The sequence below is a fragment of the Physella acuta genome, unplaced genomic scaffold (genome assembly GCF_028476545.2).
Source record: "Physella acuta isolate Inbredline_101_S28 unplaced genomic scaffold, ASM2847654v3 ptg000449l, whole genome shotgun sequence".
In the NCBI taxonomy this organism is placed as follows: domain Eukaryota; kingdom Metazoa; phylum Mollusca; class Gastropoda; family Physidae; genus Physella; species Physella acuta.
The window spans coordinates 138,536-162,500 of record NW_026731968.1 but is presented as its reverse complement, the minus strand read 5'-3'; the positions used below and the strand labels follow the sequence as shown (position 1 = coordinate 162,500).

General features: G+C 38.3%; 1 protein-coding gene across 1 annotated transcript in view; it reads left to right on the top strand.

Annotated features, from left to right (window-relative positions):
* The window catches only part of LOC131943231 (NXPE family member 3), a 13,870-nt gene extending 2,899 nt beyond the window's left edge, over window positions 1-10,971 (top strand). Inside the window, exons 2-8 of the mRNA XM_059303247.1 lie at window positions 121-208; window positions 1,655-2,276; window positions 2,818-2,931; window positions 5,682-5,788; window positions 6,237-6,335; window positions 9,944-9,999; window positions 10,145-10,971. Of these exons, the coding sequence (XP_059159230.1) occupies window positions 121-208; window positions 1,655-2,276; window positions 2,818-2,931; window positions 5,682-5,788; window positions 6,237-6,335; window positions 9,944-9,999; window positions 10,145-10,908 (1,850 nt within the window). The 3' untranslated portion in view covers window positions 10,909-10,971. The remainder of the gene's footprint in view (window positions 1-120; window positions 209-1,654; window positions 2,277-2,817; window positions 2,932-5,681; window positions 5,789-6,236; window positions 6,336-9,943; window positions 10,000-10,144) is intronic.
* Window positions 10,972-23,965: the final 12,994 nt, after the last annotated feature.

Below are 23,965 nucleotides of genomic sequence, written 5' to 3'. Positions count from 1 at the left end.
ATTATTATTATTATTATTATTATTATTATTATTATTATTATTATTATTATTATTATTATTATTATTATTATTATTATTATTATTATTATTATTATTATTATTATTATTATTATTTTGCAGTAAGGATGATATTTACTAAAAGAAAGAAATTTATGTTTATTATTGGACTTTCGATTTTGTCGTACGTTGTTTACTTCAAGATCTCAAGGTAAGTAGTTACCTTAATCAACGTCGTCATTCACGTAACTCGATATCTCTAAATCTCTAATTACACATTCAACCTCACAAGAAACGGGTACCTGGCTTTAGTTGTGAAAACTTTTGACACAACAAAATGTTTTCCAAAGCTTTGATGTGCGTACAGATATAAAGATACAAATCACTCTTGTAACTTTTTCTACTTCTTTTGTAATCCAGTTATGTGTTGTTTCGATCAGTTTCTTCCAGGCATCTCTTCGGGGGGGGACGAAGCCCCCCCGAAAAATTTTTACCGCCCCCCCCCCCCCCCAACGAAATGAAATTTATATAATTTATATAGAAAATATATACTTTTAACAGTGTCCGCCCCCCCCCCCAAAGAAAGTCTACCGCCCCCCTCCCCCGAAAATTTCAAGTGCCCCCCCCCCCCCCCCGGAGGAAAAAGTCTGGAAGAAACACTGGTTTCGATCAGGAGTGGTGTTGGTGTTTCTATGTTTTGGCTCGAGTCTGTAGAATTCCCCTGAGTCCGCTCAGCTATGATGGGTACCTGAAACAAGTTAGGGAAACTAAGTCGGCTGGACATAGTGCTGACCACATTATCCTCCTCCATGTCGAGGTCTATAAAACATCTGTTGAACGGGAAAAGTTGATGAATGTTGTTTTCACAAGCTTTTGTTTTAACTTAATTTCTCGTCCGTAGTTAACCAGTCACTTGACGAGACACTTAACCAGTCACTTAACTAGTCAATTAACCAGTTACTTAACCAGTAACGTAACCAGTAACTTAACCCGTCACTTAACCAGTCAATTAACCAGTCAGTTAACCAGTTGCTTAACCAGTTACTTAACCATTTACTTAACCAGTCGTTTAACTAGTCACTTAACCAGATACTTAACCAATAACTTAACCTGTCCCTTAACCAGTCACTTAACCACTCTCTTAACCAGTCACTTAACCAGTTACCTAACCAGACACTTAACCAGTAACTAAACCGGTCGCCTGACCAGTCACTTAACCAGACACTTAACCAGTAACTTAACCGGTCAATTAATCAGTCAATTAACCACTTTCTTAACCAGTCACTTAACCAGTTACTTAACCAGATACTTAACCACTAACAAAACAGGTCGCCTGACCAGTCACTTAACCAGACACTTAACCAGTAACTTAACCAGTCGCTTAATCAGTCATTTAACCAGTCAATTAATCAGTCAATTAACCAGTCAATTAACCGGTCACCTAACCAATCACTTAGCCAGTCGCTTAAACAGTCGCTTAACCAGTCATTTAACCAGTCACTTAACCAGAACCCTATATAGACACATAAATAGACAATCACTAATTTAACCCTCTTTAACAACACACTTAACCAGACCCATACATAGTGGTGAAATAATACCACAAACAATTAAACATAAACTTTATCATAAAAACTTGATCTTATATTTTTAACAGCACACCGAATTATCTGCCTTTTGAAGGAACGACCAAATCGCCACAGCGCAAACGCATCCCTTCACTTCAACACAACGACTCAGATGTCCATTTCTCTCTGGCGACGAAAGAAGAATTCTGGGACGATGGTCCGATAGATATCTATGAAGCTTTCGCTCAACATTCCTACAAGACTTTAGAGACGTGTAACAATACTTGTCATGCTGTAGAGACTGTGTGTAAGGCTAATACTATTAAACTGTTGGATAAAATAAACTTAGACGATATTGTAGAGAAGAAACCTTTTCTCGCAAGAGGGCAGTATGTTTTTGAATGGGAGAAAAAATATTTGAGTTATCCCCCTTTGAACGATATTAAAACGCTGCCAGATTTGAAGTTGTCTAAAGTGACAGTTGAAAACACAAGACAAGGTGTGGTCAGGTGTAAGATACTTGAAACTATACACGGTCGTCTGGATGTCGTGGATGGGTACGGGCGTCAGAGAACCAAGGGAGACGATGTGGTCAGGGTGTGGATGAAGGGAGGTAATAACTCAGATCACGCTGTTGTTGGTAACGTCACAGATTTACAAAATGGCAGCTATACCTTCACTGTTAAATGTTTGTGGGCTGGTATCTCTAAGGTAAGTTTTAAAATATTTTAAACCAAAAGATTTTTATGGTTAAAATCTTTTAAACAAATAAATTCTTATGGTTATTTAAATGTTACGTGTTATGGCCAGTGTAAAAAGAATTTGCATTGACGTGTAAACAGAAAATTGCTTAATATACAGACACACACACACATACATAAATAAATAAATATATATATATATATATATATATATATATATATATATATATATATATATATATATATATATATGCCTCTAAAATAAAAAGCTTTTAACATCACAAAAATAAAACTTTAAAACTATTTAAAACATAATTTTCTTCAGCTTTGCTAAATTACTTTTTAAATTAATGTTTCACGTCTTTTCTACTGAGCTTCAAATTCTTGTTACACAAACTTGTTTATAAAGTTAAATTTTAAAAACAAATGAATAAAGACAGCACTATTTTCGCTTTTTACACATCTACAGTTTTTGCTACAGACAAACATGTCATTATTTCTGCACTTTCCTTGACAGCATTGTAAAAATGTGAACTTTGTTTACATTTTAGCTGAGTGTCGCCATTTCCTACCCTCGGGAGTTTCTAAGAATAGCCATACACCAGATCTATATCGGGCGCTCGTGGTATATGACAGGCACGTTCGAGAAATCATCGATAAAAGAGGTAAGGGAGGTAAGAGAGGTAAGAGAGGTAAAAAAGGTAAGAAATCTATACAATTGTTTGACCGTGAAAAAACATTGATTAAAGAGATAAATAAATCCAAGAATTTTTCGACCGTGAAATAACATCGATTAGATATGAAAATAGATCAATACAAATTGTGTGACCATGAAAAAGTATCGATGAGTGATAAAAATAAATCGATAAACATTGATTGCAAAGCTTTTTTTTCGAGAACACTATTTTCAGTCAAAATATATCTTTTTGATATTACTTTTTCTAAAATAACTTCTAGAGTCGAAATGTCTATGTTTTACACTACTTGTTTTCTAAAACAATATTCTAGTCGAAACGTCTCTTTTTCATGCAACTAGTTTCAATAGATCTAAGTTACAAAACTACACAATTTACATTGGCACTCGTTGATATGGCTACTGATATTTGTACTCGCATTATATAAACATCTAAAGCAGGGGTCGGCAACCTTTTGAGACAGAATAGCCAAAAGTCACAATTTACAAAATTTCCCACATTTTAAAGAGCCACTAACATTTTAATTTCAATATTACTATTACGATCTTTGATAAGGATAAGGTATATATATATATATATATATATATATATATATATATATATGTATATGTAGGTGTGTGTCTGATTTTCTTTTATTCATTACTACACCTTTCATCCGATCGCCTTGAAACATTATGAAGTTGTTGAGAATACTCCTGGGGAGTTATCTGTAAAAGAAAATCAAATTCGCAGGGGTGGCTCCCCGACAGGGAGCGAATCGGTTTATGAAAATTAAAGTTGATTGCGGATTGACACTTTTTATCCGATCGTCAAGAAACTTTTTGGAGTTGATGAGAACACTCCAGGAGAGGTTTCTGCACACACAAAAATTCTTATGGGCAGCGCCTGGGAGGGTGCGATTTTCGTCAATACACGGTTTGGCGCCTATAGTTCCAGAGCGGATATGTTATCACTCAGCATCCTTTAATCGGGTGTCCTACATAGTGGGTAAGGGTTACTACTATATTCAGCGGCAAAACTGCAACAGGCGCAGCCGCCGGCACCTCTTAGATAGCGCGACCTGAAGCGCCCCAGGCTCACCTGCGAGCACTATGGCGTCTACGTTCGTTTAAAAAAGGCTCTACAGTAAAGACACGATGAGCAAAAATTATCGAATCTGGCGCCCCAGGCTTACCCGTGAATACCATGTCGCCTAGGTTTATATGCGATACGCGTCCTCCGGCGTCTCTGCAGGTTGTAATTTGGAGCCCAGGGCTATCCCTCGAGCACTACGCGCCTACGTTAGTTTTAAGGAGCACCCTACAATATTGATAATGCGGCACACGACATTCGATGATTAAACCGATCTAGGAGCTGAACGTGGCACCCCTGCGATAGTGTAATCGGGTTCACAAGAGCGCCACTCTCTGTCCCCGACACTTAGGCTGTGAGTAATTAAACTTACACTCATGGCTTTCTATACAACACGCCCTATGGCGCGCTGGGCCGTAGTGAGGTAAACCCGTGCCCCGATAAATATGATCCAAGTACAGGCTATGTTTAAATTGTAATACCTCAGTTTTAAACAATAATGAAGTAGGCTACATTGAAAAATGGAGAAAGTAAATATTCTAATAGAATAGCGAGTGTTTATTGTTTATATTTATTATTATATTGTTCATTACCGAGTGTTGCAGACTAATAATTTTATGAGTTTTAAAATAAAATAAAATAATTATTAATATTTGTGCATGGAGCTGAAGAGCCGCACCTTGACATCAAAAGAGCCGCATGCGGCTCGCGAGCCGCAGGTTGCCGACCCCTGATCTAAAGGACTAGAAAAATAAGTAGCTGCATTAAGGTTTATGTAAATAGTAATAAATCAGGTAGTTTTAGTATCCTCACAAATGAAAAACAACTACATGTTCAATGGACGTATCGAGCAGTGGCGTAGGCAGGGGGGTTAGGGGGGGGGTCATAACCCCCCCCCCCCATAGACCCCTCGGTATATATATAAAAAGTATGAGGGGGTGCAAATCGAAAGTTTGAGGGGGGGGGTGCAAGTCGAAAGTTTGAGGGGGGGTGCAAGTCGAAAGTTTGAGGGGGGGGGGGTGCAAATCTAAAGTTTGTCCCCGGGTAAAAATTGGAACCCCCCCCCCCCCCCTTGAGACGATCCTGGCTACGCCACTGGTATCGACCCAAGGTCCTCGTCAGCAGACAACAGTATTTAATCTTGTTATCTCTCCTTGGTTCGAAATCGTTTAATAAATTTTTAATGACTAATTTCAAATCTGTTTAAATGTCAAAATTTATATTCATCCCTTGTCCTTAAAAACGAATTAATGTGTAATGTTTGAAGGAAGTTGTTTAAAAAATAGTTACAAAATTTTCCACAACAAACAGACAGGAACTAAATAAAAGCTAATATTAAATAAGGAGAAATATTTAAATATCGTTCACGACTTTTTTATTCATACTAATTTTAAGCTTTAAAGTCGAAGCTTGATATTAAAGGCGAAAAAAGGTTTTATGGGTCGGATAATTACTCCAAAATTCAGCTCGTTTTAGTTCTGTGTTTTTCATCAATGTGCCTCATTACCTGATTGCATTTAGGATACACATTTGGTTGACTATCAAAGTAATGTACGTTCTATGACTAAGGCTGTGAATTATCTAGAGAAAGACTTTTGACAACATGAAAATAATTAGGCGTTAATTAAATTTGCTTACTCTATCAACAGAGTACATTTTGTTTCCATACCCCAAACTTACCAGGCTGGGAGTGTATCTGTAACTTCAGCACGTTTGGTTATGAGAATTATTACTGTGGTAGACCAAGGGATCCCAGGTACGGGTATCTAAAGTGTAATGTAGTAATATTTAAAGAGTATGGGACGGCGTGGCCTAGTGATAGAGAGCTAGACTGCTGAACTGAATGTCTCGAGTTCGGATCAGAGTTCAGATCAGTAGAATGTCCCTAACTCCACCCAGGTGTGATGGGTAGCTAGTGCTGCCCACACTATCTTTACATATGCAGAGGTATCTGAAACAGATGAACTCTACTTCATCCGCCTCATGTGTTTTGGGCTCGAACTGGAAAAGATGATGAGGTAACAGAACGATTACATAAACATATTGAAGACTTCTTCCCACACAGATTAATGGACATGTAATGTATTCCTTTTGTAGCATGGTGTTGTATATTTTCTATACATAATATATATATATATATATATATATATATATATATATATATATATATATATATATATATATATCTGGGTGTATATACTTAGATTAACGTGTGATGACTGGGTGAGTGGAGACAGCGCCACAGTACCACAGCCACACGATGTGACAGACGCTGAGAGACATTTAGTTAAGAACATCTGCAGGTAAATCACTGTGTTAGTCAGTAGCTCAACTTACAACATATGCCTCAGTCAGTACTTCAACTGACAATTACTGGCTTAATCAGTACTTCAACTTCCAATCCATACTGACAAAGAGAACTGTTTTGTTGTTTTGTTTTTTAGACTTACCCGGAAGTAGTTTGTGTATTCTTGAGTAGGTGGCCGGAAAGAACCGCAACGGAAAAAAGCGCAACGGAAAAAAGCGCAAAACAAAAAGCGCAACGGAAATAAGCGCACACGGAAAGAAGCGCAAAGAGAAAAAAGCGCACACGGAAAAAAGCGCAAAGAGAAAAAAGCGCAAAGAGAAAAAAGCGCAAAAAGAAAAAAGCGCACACAGAAAAAAGCGCAAACAGAAAAAAGCGCACACAGAAAAAAGCGCAAACAGAAAAAAGCGCAAACGGAAAAAAACGCAAACAGAAAAAAGCGCAAACGGAAAAAAGCGCAAACAGAAAAAAGCGCACACAGAAAAAAGCGCAAACGGAAAAAAAGCGCAAACAGAAAAAAGCGCAAACGGAAAAAAGCGCAAACAGAAAAAAGCGCACACAGAAAAAAGCGCAAACAGAAAAAAGCGCACACGGAAAAAAGCGCAAAGAGAATAAAGCGCACACGGAAAAAAGCGCAAACGGAAAAAAGCGCAAACAGAAAAAACAACGAAAAATGTGCAAAAGAGAAATTTAGCACAAATACCTATATCGACTAGATGACACATTTATACATGACTGTTAAGGCTGCTGTAAGAGTGTCGTGTTTGATCACGTGATCTACTACCATTTAAAGCGTACCACTACCATGTGCATTCCCCTCACCACGATACAGGCGATAATCGCTTTACACAATGCCTATTATTTTCTTGGTCAATAATTATTCAACTACTATTCTCGTATAAATAAACATAAAACTATCCTTGATATCGACATTACACGAAGTATCTCACACATTCTCCCTAGTCCGAACTACCTAGCTTGCATACCATAACTACCCGTTCCTATGGCAAAACTTCACTCTCTTTCATCCGCGTCATCTAACATGCATTCGTCATATTTCTCGCAACAACATTCATTCGCACCAAAATAACAATTATGTATTTAATATTATTTCACATCATGACGCACTTACCTACCTACCTACTACCTACTACCTACCTACCTACCCACCTACACACTTACCCACCTACCCTCCTACACACCTACCTACCTACCTACCCACCTACCCACTTACCCACCTACCCACTTAACCACCTAACCACCTACCCACTTACCCACCTACCCACCGAAAAAGGATCGGCGAAGTTCGTTAGTTTCGTAAACTGTACTTTTTTTAATGAAAATTCATTGACATCCTTGACATATGTTACATATATGTTACATTTTGCGACAATCTTAATTAGTGCGTTGGGCTTGTATGAAAACTCACTTCGAACTAACTCATTTACATGCTATTTATTTTAACATAAAACGGTTAGCGTCACCCAACTGTTGTGATGTGAGGTGAGGACAGGTTCGACAATAAACCAACACGAAAGTACGAAAGAGACATACACTGCCTGTTAGAGAATGGACCCCCTAACTTTCCTAACCCCACCATTTATTATACCCTACCTAACCTCTAAATTTCTTGCGCTATATGTCACTTCCCTCCCAATCGTTCCTATTCTACAGAATTGTGTGTACTATATATTTACATTCTTTAATCTCAATATAACTAAAATAGACTATTGTTTGAAGGGTAATGAAAACATGTAAACATACACTTTTACTAGTGTCCGCCCCCCCCCCCCGAAAAATGTTGACCCCCCCCCCCCCCCGAAAATCCCCTTCCCCTTAGCTATGGTTGTTTATATCATTTTGCATTCGTCCGGTAAACCTTTCAGTAAAAAACCTTTAAAAACCTTCCAAAACCTTTTTATAAAGAAACAAAGAGAGATGAAGTTTTATAATAACATCAGGCTTTGACTTACATCTACTCCAATATCATCTAATTTGTTAAACTGATTAACTATGTAATGTAGTGCTCAACAGGATCAATGAACTAACCTTACGCCAAACAGGTTTGAAATGTCGAGTTTTGTAACACTGTTACTAAGCTAGCAAAATGGAAATGTGTATAATCTATATCATCTACACAAACACCCAATCACCTACCTAACTACCCACCCACACATCTACCCACATACCCACCTAACAACCTACCTACCCACCCACTTACCCACCTACCCATATATATATATATATATATATATATATATATATATATATATATATATATATATATATATATATATATAGGTAGGTTGGTAGGTAGGTGCGTCATAATGAAATAATGGTAAATAAATCGTTGTTATGATGTGTGTTTTGGTGCGAATGAATGTTGTTGCGAGAAATATGACGAATGCATGTTAGATGACGCGGATGAAAGAGAGTGAAGTTTTGCCATAGGAACGGGTAGTTATGGTATGCAAGCTAGGTAGTTCGGACTAGGGAGAATGTGTGAGATACTTCGTGTAATGTCGATATCAAGGATAGTTTTATGTTTATTTATACGAGAATAGTAGTTGAATAATTATTGACCAAGAAAATAATAGGCATTGTGTAAAGCGATTATCGCCTGTATCGTGATGAGGGGAATGCACATGGTAGTGGTACGCTTTAAATGGTAGTAGATCACGTGATCAAACACGACACTCTTACAGCAGCCCTAACAGTCATGTATAAATGTGTCATCTAGTCGATATAGGTATTTGTGCTAAATTTCTCTTTTGCACATTTTTCGTTGTTTTTTCTGTTTGCGCTTTTTTCCGTTTGCGCTTTTTTCCGTGTGCGCTTTTTTCTCTTTGCGCTTTTTTCCGTGTGCGCTTTTTTCTGTTTGCGCTTTTTTCTGTGTGCGCTTTTTTCTGTTTGCGCTTTTTTCCGTTTGCGCTTTTTTCTGTTTGCGCTTTTTTCCGTTTAAGCTTTTTTCCGTTTGCGCTTTTTTCTGTGTGCGCTTTTTTCTGTTTGCGCTTTTTTCTGTATGCGTTTTTTTCCGTTTGCGCTTTTTTCCGTTTGCGCTTTTTTCTGTATGCGTTTTTTTCCGTTTGCGCTTTTTTCTGTTTGCGCTTTTTTCTGTGTGCGCTTTTTTCTTTTTGCGCTTTTTTCTTGTTGCGCTTTTTTCTCTTTGCGCTTTTTTCCGTGTGCGCTTTTTTCTCTTTGCGCTTTTTTCCGTGTGCGCTTTTTTCTGTTTGCGCTTTTTTCTGTGTGCGCTTTTTTCTTTTTGCGCTTTTTTCTCTTTGCGCTTTTTTCTCTTTGCGCTTTTTTCCGTGTGCGCTTTTTTCTCTTTGCGCTTCTTTCCGTGTGCGCTTATTTCCGTTGCGCTTTTTGTTTTGCGCTTTTTTCCGTTGCGCTTTTTTCCGTTGCGCTTCTTTCTGGGAACCTCTTGAGTAGTATGTCATGTGTGTCTAGCTCTTTAATTGGTAGAGTTGTAAATCTTTCCATTGTAAGAAGAATGTTTTATAAATGTTTTATACATGTTATAGTCTATATATTTTATAAATTGAATTTTAGATATTAGTTGTTTTGTTTTTTTTAATTTCACTTTTTTTTATTTTTTTCTCGCAGTAAACCAGTAGAGAAAACAGTAACACACAACTTTACTGTAATTACAGAAAATGCGGGTACATTTTTTTTAATTTTTTTTTTTAATTTTTTTTTTTTTGTTATTTATAAAACGTAAGGATTTATTCATAAAAATGAACTGCTTTTATTTTTCATGGAGATACAAAATAAATTTTAGCATCAGTTGTTGATTTTTTTAAACAGGGAAACTCCCGGACCTACCATTGTGTCGGCAGTCTAGCAGACGTGTCACGTGGACTCAAACGACCCCCAAAGGTTTCTGGTCCCCGGGCAACGTCTGGTCCTCCCTCGTCTGTCAAGACCCCGGGGTCGTCAACTCCAGCTGGTTCTTGAACTGCATGAGAAACACGTCCGTCTGGTTCTTTGGGGACTCCAACGCTAGAATGCCCTACTTAAATTTATTAGAAATTACAAAATGTGACAACGTTACAGGGGGATATCCGTTATGGACGAGTTGCTACTTGCCAGAATACGGTACCAGTATTCATTTAAACACTCACGAAGGTCCGATACATATACATTTTCCGAGACAAGAATTTTTCACAATACCGAAGTTTATATTAACACTCCCTAAAAACAAAAAACATGTTCTCGTTATTCATTACTATCTACATCTCATTATATCTCATTTATCTGTGCTGTTATTACGGATGAAGTCTTTGAGAATCGCTATAGAAGAAATGCTGAGGACAAACCCGAATGTCCTGGTGGGACTTAGAGGACCTCATGTGTCCTCTTGGGAGCTGGATCACAACCATGCAGTTGGAGGAGATCCGTTAGGACCGCAGTTCTTGGAGATCATACGGGAACAGTTCAGAGGTCTAGAAGATAAAGTCGTGTTTCTAGACATGTGGGAGATGTCCATTGGAATAGAAAATTTCGATTATCATCCGCCGCAGTATGCTAACCGTGAGATGATGAAGTTTTTGTTGTCTTTTCAGTGTTGATACGCTGTGTTGTGTTGTTTGATTTTAAAGTGTTGTAATGTATAACACAGGTGACCTTAATGGACAAAAAAAACAGTTAACTGCGTTTACTGCTGTCTATTGCTCAAAAACCCAATGCTCAAATAAATTATTTTTAAACAAAAAGATGACTTTATGAATTTGTAAAACGTCATTCAAACTTTTCAGAAAATTAAGTTAATTAATATTGCAAAACAGATCGTTCGACTGTTAACCCAAAAGTCTCGAGTTCGAATCCTGGGCTCGAGTCCGCATGATGTCTTTGAGTTCACCCAGCTCTGATGGGTACCTGAGTCACTGAGTTCACCCAGCTCTGATGGGTACCTGAGTCACTGAGTTCACCCAGCTCTGATGGGTACCTGGGTCACTGAGTTCACCCAGCTCTGATGGGTACCTGGGTCACTGAGTTCACCCAGCTCTGATGGGTACCTGAGTCACTGAGTTCACCCAGCTCTGATGGGTACCTGAGAGTAAGTAGAGTTAGCTGGTCACAATATCCTTCATAGGCCGAGGTCACAAAAACAGGTGAACTCTACTTCGCATGAACCATGAACCGTAACGTTCAAGAGGGTACTTTAACTACACACAAACACACAAATAAAACAGATATGTACCTGTATTCAAGTTTTACTGAAGGTTCTCGAAGGTTTTTGTATTTAAAATAGTCGCCATTATTACGCTGTTCTATAATGACAAACCTGAACTTGTTTTTAGGACGTACTTCAAGCATCGAGCTTCTAGCGCTAGTCTGAGAGCTCTTGTCGGCCTTTGAAAACTTCTGATCTTATATTTTGTATTGAGTTTTGTTTTACATTTGTCAAAATTCATTGAAGGTTATAAATAATATTTGTCTTGAGAAATCTTGTTGGCACTTGAAAACTTTTAATGTTATATTTTTGCATTGTGTTTTGTTTTACATTTTTTAAATTTTTCAACATTGAAGGTTATAAATAATAAAAAGAAAATTGTAATACAAAAAAGCGTGCTCGATTTACTGAGGAAAAATGAGAATGAATATTGAAAGAAAGGTATTTGTATTACTACGTCGGTGTTTATAAAAAGAAAAAAAAACGTCATGGTGGAGGGGTACAGCGCACGATCACTCACCCCAAAGTCTCGAGTTCGTTTTACGGAATTGAAGTCCCTAGAACGTTCCCAGCTCTAATTGGAAATTGATTTTTTAGACAGCATAGTACTTAACATACTATCCATTCATAGGCCGGTGGTCTTAGATCTGATATAGTGACTATAACAATCGATCGGTCTAATCGATAACCCCGGGAGGGGCGTTGGGACACCGCATGTGACTTTTTCAAAATCTTTTACTTTCCTACCTGAATCTCTATTGTTTTTTTTTTAGTATTTCTTCAACAAACGATCCTGTCCAGTCCTTGAAGTCCTACAAAACAATTTTCATCATTGAATCTTGCCTTCAATCTCCCCAACACACCAACTATGTTTTTTTTTTCGACTGGTGCATTTGGCTGAAGATAATGAAGGGAAATAACCAATAAATACCGGAATACATTTGGCTCCCTTGTTTGCTTGATAATTTTTACACAACCATAAATCATAAATATTTATTATTATAAAGTTCTTTTAGATAATCATTTTTTTAAAAGTAGATAGTTTGATTTATGTTAAATTTATTTTAAAATACGAAATAATTAATACAATTTGATAAATAACATTTTTATCTGCACGCTGAGTTTATGCTGACATACATTTTACATATAACGATGGATTACCACGCCATAATATTACAATGTATCAACTAACAACCAACTAATCACTGAAAAAAAAATTCTATTTAATGGCGATGCAAATTTACGATTTATTTTTAAACCAGTTTTAATTTTGATGTTTGTTTAAATAATTACTTTTTTTTTAAACTGCGTTAATTTTTTTTAAGCTCCTGTCATCACATAATGTCACAAAATTAAACCACCCCCTCCATTCCCCTCTCCTCCACACACACATACACACACACACCCTACATTACAGATTCTGTCGCTAACACTTAGATCTATGAGTTTGCGGGAAAACAAAGAATGATGTTTGCGCACCATCTGTATTAGACGCACCATTAGGAACTCGTTTTGAATGAAACAGACGAAATGTTGTCATCAGCTGTTCTCTGCATGTGGTGTAACGATACGTTCTATGCGGTTGAAAATACATTGTTTCAACTATTTTTTCAGTTCTAAATTGTGACATTATGTTCTAATTAGTGATAATATGGGAAATTAGTGACATTGTGTGAAATTAAGTTATAATGTATTAACTATTAACGTTTATTTAGAACATTTTATAAGGTGTAGTTTCGCTTGAAGATTTTATATCCACTATTTTGGTTTAGATCTCTTATTCTCTAGATATAGAATCTAGAATAATCTAGATAGATTCTATAGAAAGATCTAGCTCTAGGTCTATATGCTGCCTTTTGTTGACGTGTTTGGATTCTTGAAGTTGTTAGTTTCTAAAAAGGAATGACAGTTTGTCATTAAAACAGTGTTTTTGTTAATCCCCTGCATATTTTTGGTCAATAGTCATTACAATCACTCGTGGCAATTTGAACAAAAAAAACTTATAAGTTTCTTAGACATTCCTGCTAACATCTCGATCATCCAAAATTTGAAGACGCAAACATGCCGGCTGGTCGTATCGGTGCTGTTTTCTCTACCATTGCTACCCTAGCCCTAACCCTATCCCTATCACTGACCCTTGCCCTGATCCTCACCTTAATCATGACCATGTCCCTGTCTCTTTTATTGATCTAAATCCGAAACAAAACCTAAATTATGCACCCGCAAGTAAGTCTCAACACCAATCTGGATTGTGCTACTGGAGTTATTCTAAGGAGCTCAAATCCTAATTACCGCAGGCTCTAATTAATTACTAACTGATCAATGTTGTGGAAGTGTGGAAAACCATGTGGCATGAAGAGGAATATACACGTTATTGGGAATATGACGTTACAGCACTCGGAAATGGCGTCATGTTTAGAGGACTTGTTCCGATTTGGTGCGGTCTTCTGTGGAAATGGTGCCGGGTACGTTTTGACTTTCACTGTTCTGTTTTTTGCTAATTATCGTCTTCCACAGTTCTGATAGAATGGCCGCCACATCCCAATCAGTTGGACCCAATCAGTTGGACCCAATCAGTTAGACCCAATCAGTTAGACCCAATCAGTTTGACCCAATCAGTTGGACCCAGTCAGTAGGACCCAATTAGTTGGACCCAATTAGTAGGACCCAATCTGTAGGACACAATCAGTAGGACTCCATCTGTTACTACTGTTAGCCGCAGTTAGACCCAGTGAGACAAATTTACTAATTGAATGTCTGTGATTTGAAAGCTGAAAATAAGCACTAGTGTATTGCTTGTGCTGTTTAAATATTAGTTTGTTTGTGTTGCAATTAAAATGTGCAGATGATTTTCCCCAGACGCAGTTCCCCAGACGCTGTTCCTCAGACGATGTTCCCTGGAGGTTTAGCTGTATCTAACAACTCATATACATGAACCCTCCACCCACCCTCCACGCATAGGAATTTAAGTCCTCATCCCCCCCCCCCCACCCCAGATAGTTTAAATTGTATTACCTCCATGAAAAAAACGCGTCTGAAAGAAACACTACCTGTAATTTACACCCTTGCCCCCCCCCCCCCTCTTCTCCACCACCACCAGACAATTTAAATCCCGTTTCCTAGATTACTTATTGCCAGTTTAAGCCCTCACACACCCCCCCCTCAAACACATACACTCTTTCAATATGCTGGCATGACACCAATGTTCAATACAAATTAGTATATAGCTATTGATTGTATTAGATTGCCTAGTGATGACTAAAGAAGCTGAGTTGATGTGGTGAGGTCATTAGCATTTAACGTCACTCCAGCTGAGATGTGGTGTTAAAATATTTTGTACTCAAATTGTTTTATATGTTGGAACTGTTCCAAATCTCATACACGATTTAAGGAGTGAATATAATAATATAGTGTTTATGGGACGGCGTGGCCTAGCGGTAGAGAGCTAGACTGCTAACCCGAGAATCTCGAGTTTGAATTCGGGTTCTAATCCGTGGAACGTCCCTAAGGGAAACAAAGGCGGCTTGGTATAGTGCTGACCACACTATCCCTTCATATATTGAGGTCATCTGAAACAGATGAAATCTACTCCATCTGCCCCATGTGACTTGGGCTTGAACTGGAAATGATTATTATATAGTGTTAAATATGACCTATCCAGTCATATACCTGACCTTTTCGGGGTTTCTTTTTACAGTGAATCTCGGACCTTCCTTCATCACTAAACTCCAGTCAAATATTCCCATGGACTAAAAACAATTCCAGAAAGTTTCTGGTCCCCGGATAAAGTCTAAACACCCCTTGTCTGTAAAGACCTACGGGTCATCAATGCCTACTAGACATTGGACTTTGAACTGTCGGAGAGACACTGCCCTCTGCATATTCGGCGACTCTACCGTCAACACTACTTGTCTTCTGTACCTTACCAGGGGCTTGCCAATGTTTCTGGCAAACTTTTAGGTTGCCTAAATTCCATCGAAATGTGAATATGAAACTCCACGAAGGCCAAAAGTACAAACATTCTTAGTAGAGTGATTGTACCTTGGGTCTTGTTCTTTTAACGATGGCCAGATGTACAAGCATGTTCAGTAGTGTGATGGTACCTCGGTTCTTGTTCATTCTATCGAGGGCCAAATGTACAAGCATGCTCAGTAGAGTGATGGTCTCTCGGTTCCTGGTCATTCTAACTTCACCAGACAACATGCAACATCTCATTCACTACTACCCTCATCACAACGACAACCTCGCTGTGCAGTTGTTCCCGCTAAAAGCTTTGAGAACCGCCGTGAAGGAAATATTGAAGACCAACCCGAATTTTTCGGTAGAGCCCGGAACTCGTATTATTACATACGATACTTATGAGAATCATGCAATAGGATGGTGGTATTTCTTGGATGTTCTTCAGTAAAGATTCAGATGTCGAGCCGGTCGTGTTTTAGACTTCGAGATTTCAATTGGAAAAGTACGAGAGACTTTCGTATATTTCACTACGCTGAGGTGTTAAATTTTTGCTTTTATTTCTGTGTTAGAGTTTATGTGTTTTTTTTATAAATGACAAAATGTGATCGATCTTTTAGATCAAGTTGTTAGTGTCTTTGTCTTTATATCAAGTGTGTTTTTTTATTTAATTTGCTTAAGGACCAGCATACATGTGAGCTGTTGATATGGCATATTAATGAATTAGCATGTATGTGTGGTGTTTATTTGAGATACCAAAGAACTAGCATTCATGTGTGTTGTTGCTAACCATCTGTCATCAAATACGATTATTTTTTCTCATCTTAATCTCCATGTTCTCATTGCTTTAGTTTAAACATTTCTTCCCCACACCCAGTATCGTAGCTAGATAATGGAGAAGGTAGAGAAGCCATTGTTGATTTACTTTGAACACCAAAGGTGGTGGGGGGGTGGTGGGGGTTCGTGAATACTTGTCATGCCACTTTTGTGTAGCTAAGTGACTGCGCTGAAATTTATTTTGATTTCTTCTATTTTGTTTAATAAAATGTGACTATTTGACTTTCAATTGACTTGTTTTTTTCTGTTGAAGTTTGTATTATTTGTTCATGTTGTAAGTCTGCTCAACGAAAGACGTTTCACTATAATTATAGCATTTTATTAGATCTAAAAGATAAATAGTTTATTAATTACGAGCACATAAGAAAAGAAAGTGACAGCATGGCCGTGTGATAGGGTCATTAACTGTTAACCCGAAAGTTAGAGTTCGGAACTTGGAGGCGTATAGGCGACTGTGCATAATGCTGACCACACAATCCCTTTATATGTTCCATTCTCTCAATATTAACTACCATGTTTTTGTTCTCTAAATATTGACCACATGAACTACTCTCTCAATATTTACCACCATGTGGGTTTTTTTTTCAATATTTACCACAAATGTATGTACTCTTAATGTTTACCACCAATTTCTATACTCTCCATATTTACCACCGATTTCTGTACTCTCCATATTTACCACCAATTTCTGTACTCTCCAAATTTACCACCAATATCTGTTCTCTCCATATTTACCATTCTGTTCTCTCTATATTTACCACCATGTTCTCCCAATGTTTACCACCAATTTCTGTTATCTTAGTATTTACCACCATGTTCTGTACTATAATCATGCGTTAGACCACTACTGTTCCGTTCTCTCAATATTTACCACCATATTCTGTTCTCTCAATATTTACCACCATATTCTGTTCTCTCAATATTTACCACAATGTTCTGTACTGTAATCATGCGTTAGACCACTACTGTTCCGTTCTCTCGACATTGAAAAGAAAGTAAAAGTTTGATCATCCCACGACTCACAAAATGTGGAGGATGAAGATGAGGGTTCTCAATAGGGATGGTCATACCCCAACCATCAAGGAACACAACCTTGTTCTCCAACCCTTTGAAAGCCTCTAATATAATTCCAAGGTACTTCGGGCCCAAGGAGTCTCCCCCATATGAGTGGTTAATATCCCAGTCTTTAGTAACAATATGAGGACCTCTTATACCAATCAAAGCTTGAGGGTTGCGTTTAACCAATCTCTCACTTGCTTCTCTGATAGTTTTCATACGTAGATACAAAACACTCAGATGTGATGTGACGTAATGTAAGTAGTAGTGCACAATCACAATGTATCGACCGGTGCTGGGCATACGATCTAACTGCCAGGCGACGCTTCCGGAATAATCTTCTCGGCTGAGTGACACGAATCTTGGGCTTTCATGGGAGATAAATCTCAGCGTGAGTCCCAACTCTGGGCGAACGCAGACGGAAGAGTTTCGTGGCCATCGCCCGATGATGTTGGTACATTCTGTGAGGGATAAAAACACGTCGTACATGATATCACTGTTGGAGTCCCCGAAAACGAAGACGGTGGAGTTCCTCAGACAGGTCTGGGCCCACGTCTTCGTCGTTCGGGTAGGGACACGACACACCAGAGAGATCCACTCGAAGCCGTAGGACCAGTATCCTTTGAGGAGCTCCGGTCTCCATGTGCCGTTGGGAGTCACCTCATAACATGGTTGTAGCTCAGGTAGTTTTCCTGGGGAAAATTGGGTAGTTGCAAGTATATAAAAATACTGTGGTTGTTTATTAAAATAAATACTAAGAAAGAGATGTAGATAAAGGGACCTGATTATAATGTGAATTATCATTAATTAGTGATAGAGGCGTATCGACCTTTCCCTGCGCCCGTGGACAAACTTTCGATTGTACCCCCCTCAAACTTTTGATTTGCACCCCCCCCCCCCACTCAAACTTTTGATTACTTTTTCCAACCCATTTTGGCGCCCCCTAAGGTCGGCGCCCGGGAACATATGTCCCCCTCCTGCGCCCCCCCCCTCCCCCATCGCTACGCCTCTGATTAGTGACCACATGATTCAGTTTGTCAAGTTGAAATATAGATCCTTAAGTTCCTTGATACAACTACAAAAGCCAATTTATCATTGACTTAATTAACCTAAGGTGAAGTTGATAGACTTATTTAACACTACTTTGTATTTTCTTTTTATTAATTTGTGAAAGACTCTCTTTGACCCTAGCAGCCCCCCCCCCCTTTCTAGTCTAATTTTTGTTGTGTTTAAATTTAACCATATTCTGGTTTGATTCGTTTCTTATAGCATTTTAGCATAACACTTCATTTTCACAAAGCCATTAATGAGTATTTTTAAAATTCATTCCAGAAGTGAACACATCTAACGAAATAAAATTGTATTTTTTTTATTGCAAATAAATAATCATTATCTAAGTTATTAATCTTGACATATTTTAATTAATTAAGTTAGAACAATTGATAATGAATACCTGTATTCTCTACCAGTATTTCTATCCGGTGTTTCACTAACGTGGCGTTGGCGTATCTGTAATGTTGTATTGTTGGAGGTTTATTGTAAAGTTGTTAGTGGTGTGAAGCTGTTGTGGAAAAAAATGTTTATAACAAAAATACAACAATAACTTTACTGTCAACACACAGTGATTTTTGTATAAAAGGCCGATGAAATACCTTTTTCAATAACCGGGTAATATTCCAGCATTCAGTAACACTCATATTATACAAACACATCTTTTTACAGCATACACACATCTCTACAGGTTGCACACAAACACATACACACACACACAACACAACACGCGCCCACAAACACATATATATACCAGAGGCGTATCTAGGTTTTCGTTGTAGGGGGAGCGAAAAGAGCAAAAACAGGCGCCGAATTTTTAACACGTTCTATATACGTGTATTATATATATATATATATATATATATATATATATATATATATATATATATATATATATATATATATATATATATATATATATATATATATATATATACTACAACCAAAAACAATGAACGTAACACAATCTGTTTTGTAATTCTTGTAAAAAAAATAATAATTCCTTGAAAATTATTTAAGACAAGTGAAATAAGGGAAATAATCACTCTCTTAATATAAATATGAATATATCTACACATTTAATTATAAATGTCAAAACAAATGAATAATTACTCAATAATATAATTAAATTGTTTAACACTATTCGTGTTTACAAAATGTTTTTGTCTATAATCAGAATTTAATAAATCGTCATCATAAATGCCAAAGTATTACAGCATAATGAAAGTTTTTAAAAATCAGAGTTGGTATAAAACCACGCTTTTCGAAATAATAGAAAAACATTCGGAATAACAGCCTACAATTAACTAAACATCGGTCTTTAGTTCAGATCATATATTTTAATTAACTACTGCTTCTTTGTGTTCTTTAAAGATCATTTTTTAACATAGTGATAGGCGTGGGTTAGATCACTGTATTGATCACACACACCTTTTTACTGGTAATTGCAAAAACAATATTCACAGAGTTTTACGTTTAACAAGCTAATGTTCTGGCGCCATGGTACTTTGGTACATCAGAAGCGTAGCGATGGGGGAGGGGGGGGGGGGACATATGTCCCCGGGCGCCGACCTTAGGGGGCGCCAAAATGGGTTTTAAAAACAAATTAAAATGTCATTTTAGCTGCGTTTTTGCATTATAAATAGTTTGAGGGGGGGGGGGGGGGGGAAGAGGTGTGTGGGGGAGGGGAGATAACCAACTCAGAGTGAACATAGCGTCAGTTTTTAGATGACTGTTCTAAACATACATATATATTACACAAATATATATTACACAAATATATATTACAGAAATAGATTTAAATAAGTTGCAGTGGTATTATGACAATATTTTTTACAGAGGGGTCCATGGGGGGGGGGGGGGGGGGGAAATTGTAACTGTTTCATATAATTTGTAATCGTAATCACTATCGTGCAAACTGTAAGAATACTACTACTTCATCGTGATGACGTTGTTGAACTTGTCAAAATTTCCCCACCACTGCGCAGTTTGCTCATAAGTAAATTTAAATAGAGGTGCCACATCAGTTGTATTTGTTTCTGTATTGTAATTAAAAAAAAATTAATCACACGATTCAAACTGTATATATAAAGTAATTATGTGTGAAGTTTTATGTATAACATCTTCTAATTCAATTATTCGTAAGCAAATACATTATACAGTTTGCCTTAAACTTAACACCCCTCTTGCCAAGTGGTACTACCGTACAGGTTTTTTAAACATTGCAATGCATCGTAATGGTTATTTTTAGAATGGCAAACTGATACAGCTGTTAATACGTGTTGTAAACGTAGACACTACTAGACTAGTACAATAATGTTTAATTGCTGCATGAAAAGAAATCTTGTGATTTACATAGATGTGTCGACCAAAAATATTTGTTTTTAAAATATCATTGTTTAAAACTTAGAGTTTAAAAAGTTTCCAAAAAGGCGCCACTTTGCTGAAAATGGCCAGAGGGGGAGCGGCCGCTCCCCCTGCTCCCCCCCTGCGTACGCTACTGATATATACTCACATACGCACAGTAATACACTTGTACAATCCCACATACACATTCATACACACAAACACAGATATACATACACACACACACACATATATATATATATATATATATATATATATATATATATATATATATATATATATATATATATATATATATATATATATATTTCTATACACACACTCTGATGAGTTTTCAAATTCTTACGCATATTCGTTTACCTCTTTCAATCTCACAAACGCACAAACACATTCTAGCTTTATCGAAATGTATAACATTTTCAGATGCCGCCACAACTCCTTATCACAAATACTAAGTGTGTTAACACAGGCTCAAGCTCTGAACACATACCACACTACAAGAGTATCTTCAAGACATTTCTTCAAGAAAAAAAAGGGGTTACCCTCCCCTGGAGCACATCAATGCGCCCGCCCCCCCCCCCCCTTTCACATCCGTGGAAAACACACACATATATAATTTATGTCGAAAATGTATGCTTTAACAAATGCTCCTCCCCCTTCGGAATTTTTTTTCAAGTGTGTCCCCTCCCCCCATCTATCCAGGAGGAAAATGCCTGAAAGAAACCCTACACATCACACGGCACACACGACACACCATACCCCGTGCTAGCGTTGATCAGGATGGCTTCGGCTGCTGTGACGTCATGGGGCGGCGCCATACCCAAGGCCAGCGTTTTTACCCAATCATCGCAGGACAGTCTGTAGCAGTTGAAAACAAAGCCCATTAAAGTTACCTTTGTTGGAATGTCTCCACCAGCCTAGGTCTTAGGCTCTAAATCTAGACACACACACATATCACTAACCAGAGTTTCTTTGAAGAATCTCTTTGTCCCTACCACCCTCACCAAAAAAGAGAAACTATAATTTATATAGAAAATAAACACTTTAACCAGTATCCACCCATGGAAATTTCAAGTGCTCCCCCCTTCTCCACCTCGAGAAGAATATCTGAAAGCAACCACTGCCAATAACCCTATCCATAGATGTATACCCAACTCTAGCCTAAACCTTGACACTTATGCATTTTATTCAAACTCTAAATCCCAAAATTTTAACAATCAGCACTTCCATACAATACAGTTCTACCCGGTGTAGGGAAGGCACACACAAAAATAGCACGACCAGTTAAAATTATATTACAAACTGACTGCTTGGACATGGAACTACTTTAACTGGGTGTATTTTCAGTTCTAAACCTAACCTTGACACTTACGCTAATTTTTTTTTACCTGTTGTTAAATTGTATGTGTGGACGTCCGCGTTTTGCAGTGTTTCTTCCAGACTTTTTTTCTCCGGAGGGGGGGGGCTTGATATTTTTGGGTGGGGGGGGGGGCAGACAACAATTTCCGGGGGGGGGGGGGGGCGGGTCCGGACATTGATAAAAGAATATGCTTTCTATATAAATTCCATTTCCTTCGGGGGGGGGGGCGGTAGACTTTCTTTAGCCCCCCCCCCCCCCCCCTTGAAGAGATGACTGGAAGAAACTCTGGCGTGTAACCGACACCACTTCAACACCTCCTTCCTCTCCGCTCCTTCTTAATAGGTATTAGGTAATCAACATGAGACCACAAGATTGACTTCTGTAAAACCCCCTTTCACAGATAATTGTGGAAATCATACATAAACGAACCCCCCCCCCCCCTTTTTTTTCAATGTCAGTGTATTAATGAGTAAAAAAAATTATTATCAGGACCTCAATAACAAAAAAATAAAAAAATAAAGATACAATGTTGATTAAGCTATAAGTGAAATTGAAAATGGCCTTCACCTTGGATCCAAGGGACGGCCGCAGTAGAACGTTTCCTGGTGGTTGCAGGTAAAATTGCAGACACAGGCCCGGCCTGGGATGTTGGGTGTGCCTAAACAGACTGTCACCTGGGTAAGACAGGTAATGGCACTTTAAGAAAAGCAAATTCACCGCGGAAGTTTTCTTATTAACCCTTTTAACACCGGACGTAACGATTTCATCACATGATTTCTACTTCATCTACTAGAAAAAATGTGGAGGAGGGAGTGAAAGTGACATTGTCAGGTGAGCTGTAGTTCACGCTAAAATTAAATGTTTACAAAACAATCGTAGAGCAGGGTTTGGTGACGGCTATTAGGGGCAGATAATTCAGTTTGAAACTATTTTAAACTTAGAGGAGGTAACTAAGAGGAGGCTGCTTTCACGGGGGGGGGGGGGATGGGGGTTTAGTGTTTTAAAGCAAATATTTTCAGTGGCAGCTTTGGTACTGTCGAATTCACAAATTATGAATTACTGAAAAGTAGAAAAAACAACTAAATGGCGGCGTATGATACGCCGCGGGTCGGCTCGTATATATATAATTCTCTTCTGGGATCAGTTAGAAAACAAGCTGCAAGCGCGCCTTTGCAGTCCCCTCTCTTCCTCTCTATCACTATCACTACCACCCCCACCCCACCCCCACATGATCTGGTGAGCGGTGTTCACTCTGTTTACATTTTACAATCACAGAGACGGGTTTGGTGACGGCTATTAGGGGCAGATAATTTAGTTTGAAACGATTTTAAACTTAGAGGAGGTAACTAAGAAGAGGCTGCTTTCACGTGGGGGGGGGGGGGCGGGGTTAGTGTTTTTAAGCAAATATTTTCAATGGCAGCATTGGTACCAGAGGCGTAGCGACCCTTCCCGGCGCCCGGGGACATACTTTCAATTTGGCGCCCCCCTCGGGAGCAAATTTTCGATTTGCACCCCCCCTTGAACTTTTCATTTGCACCCCCCCCCCCTCAAACTTTCGATTTGCACCCCCCCCCCCTCGAACTTTTCATTTGCACCCCCCCCCTCAAACTTTCAATTTGGCGCCCCCCCTAAGGTCGGCGCCCGGGGGACATATGTCCCCGCCCCCCCCCCCCTCGCTACGCCTCTGATTGGTACTGTCGAATTCACAAATTATAAATTACTGAAAAGTCGAAAAAAAAAAAACTAAATAGCGGCGTATGATACGCAGCGGGTCGGCTCGTATATATAAAATGGCATATGTGGGGGGGGGGTATAGATACTTTCA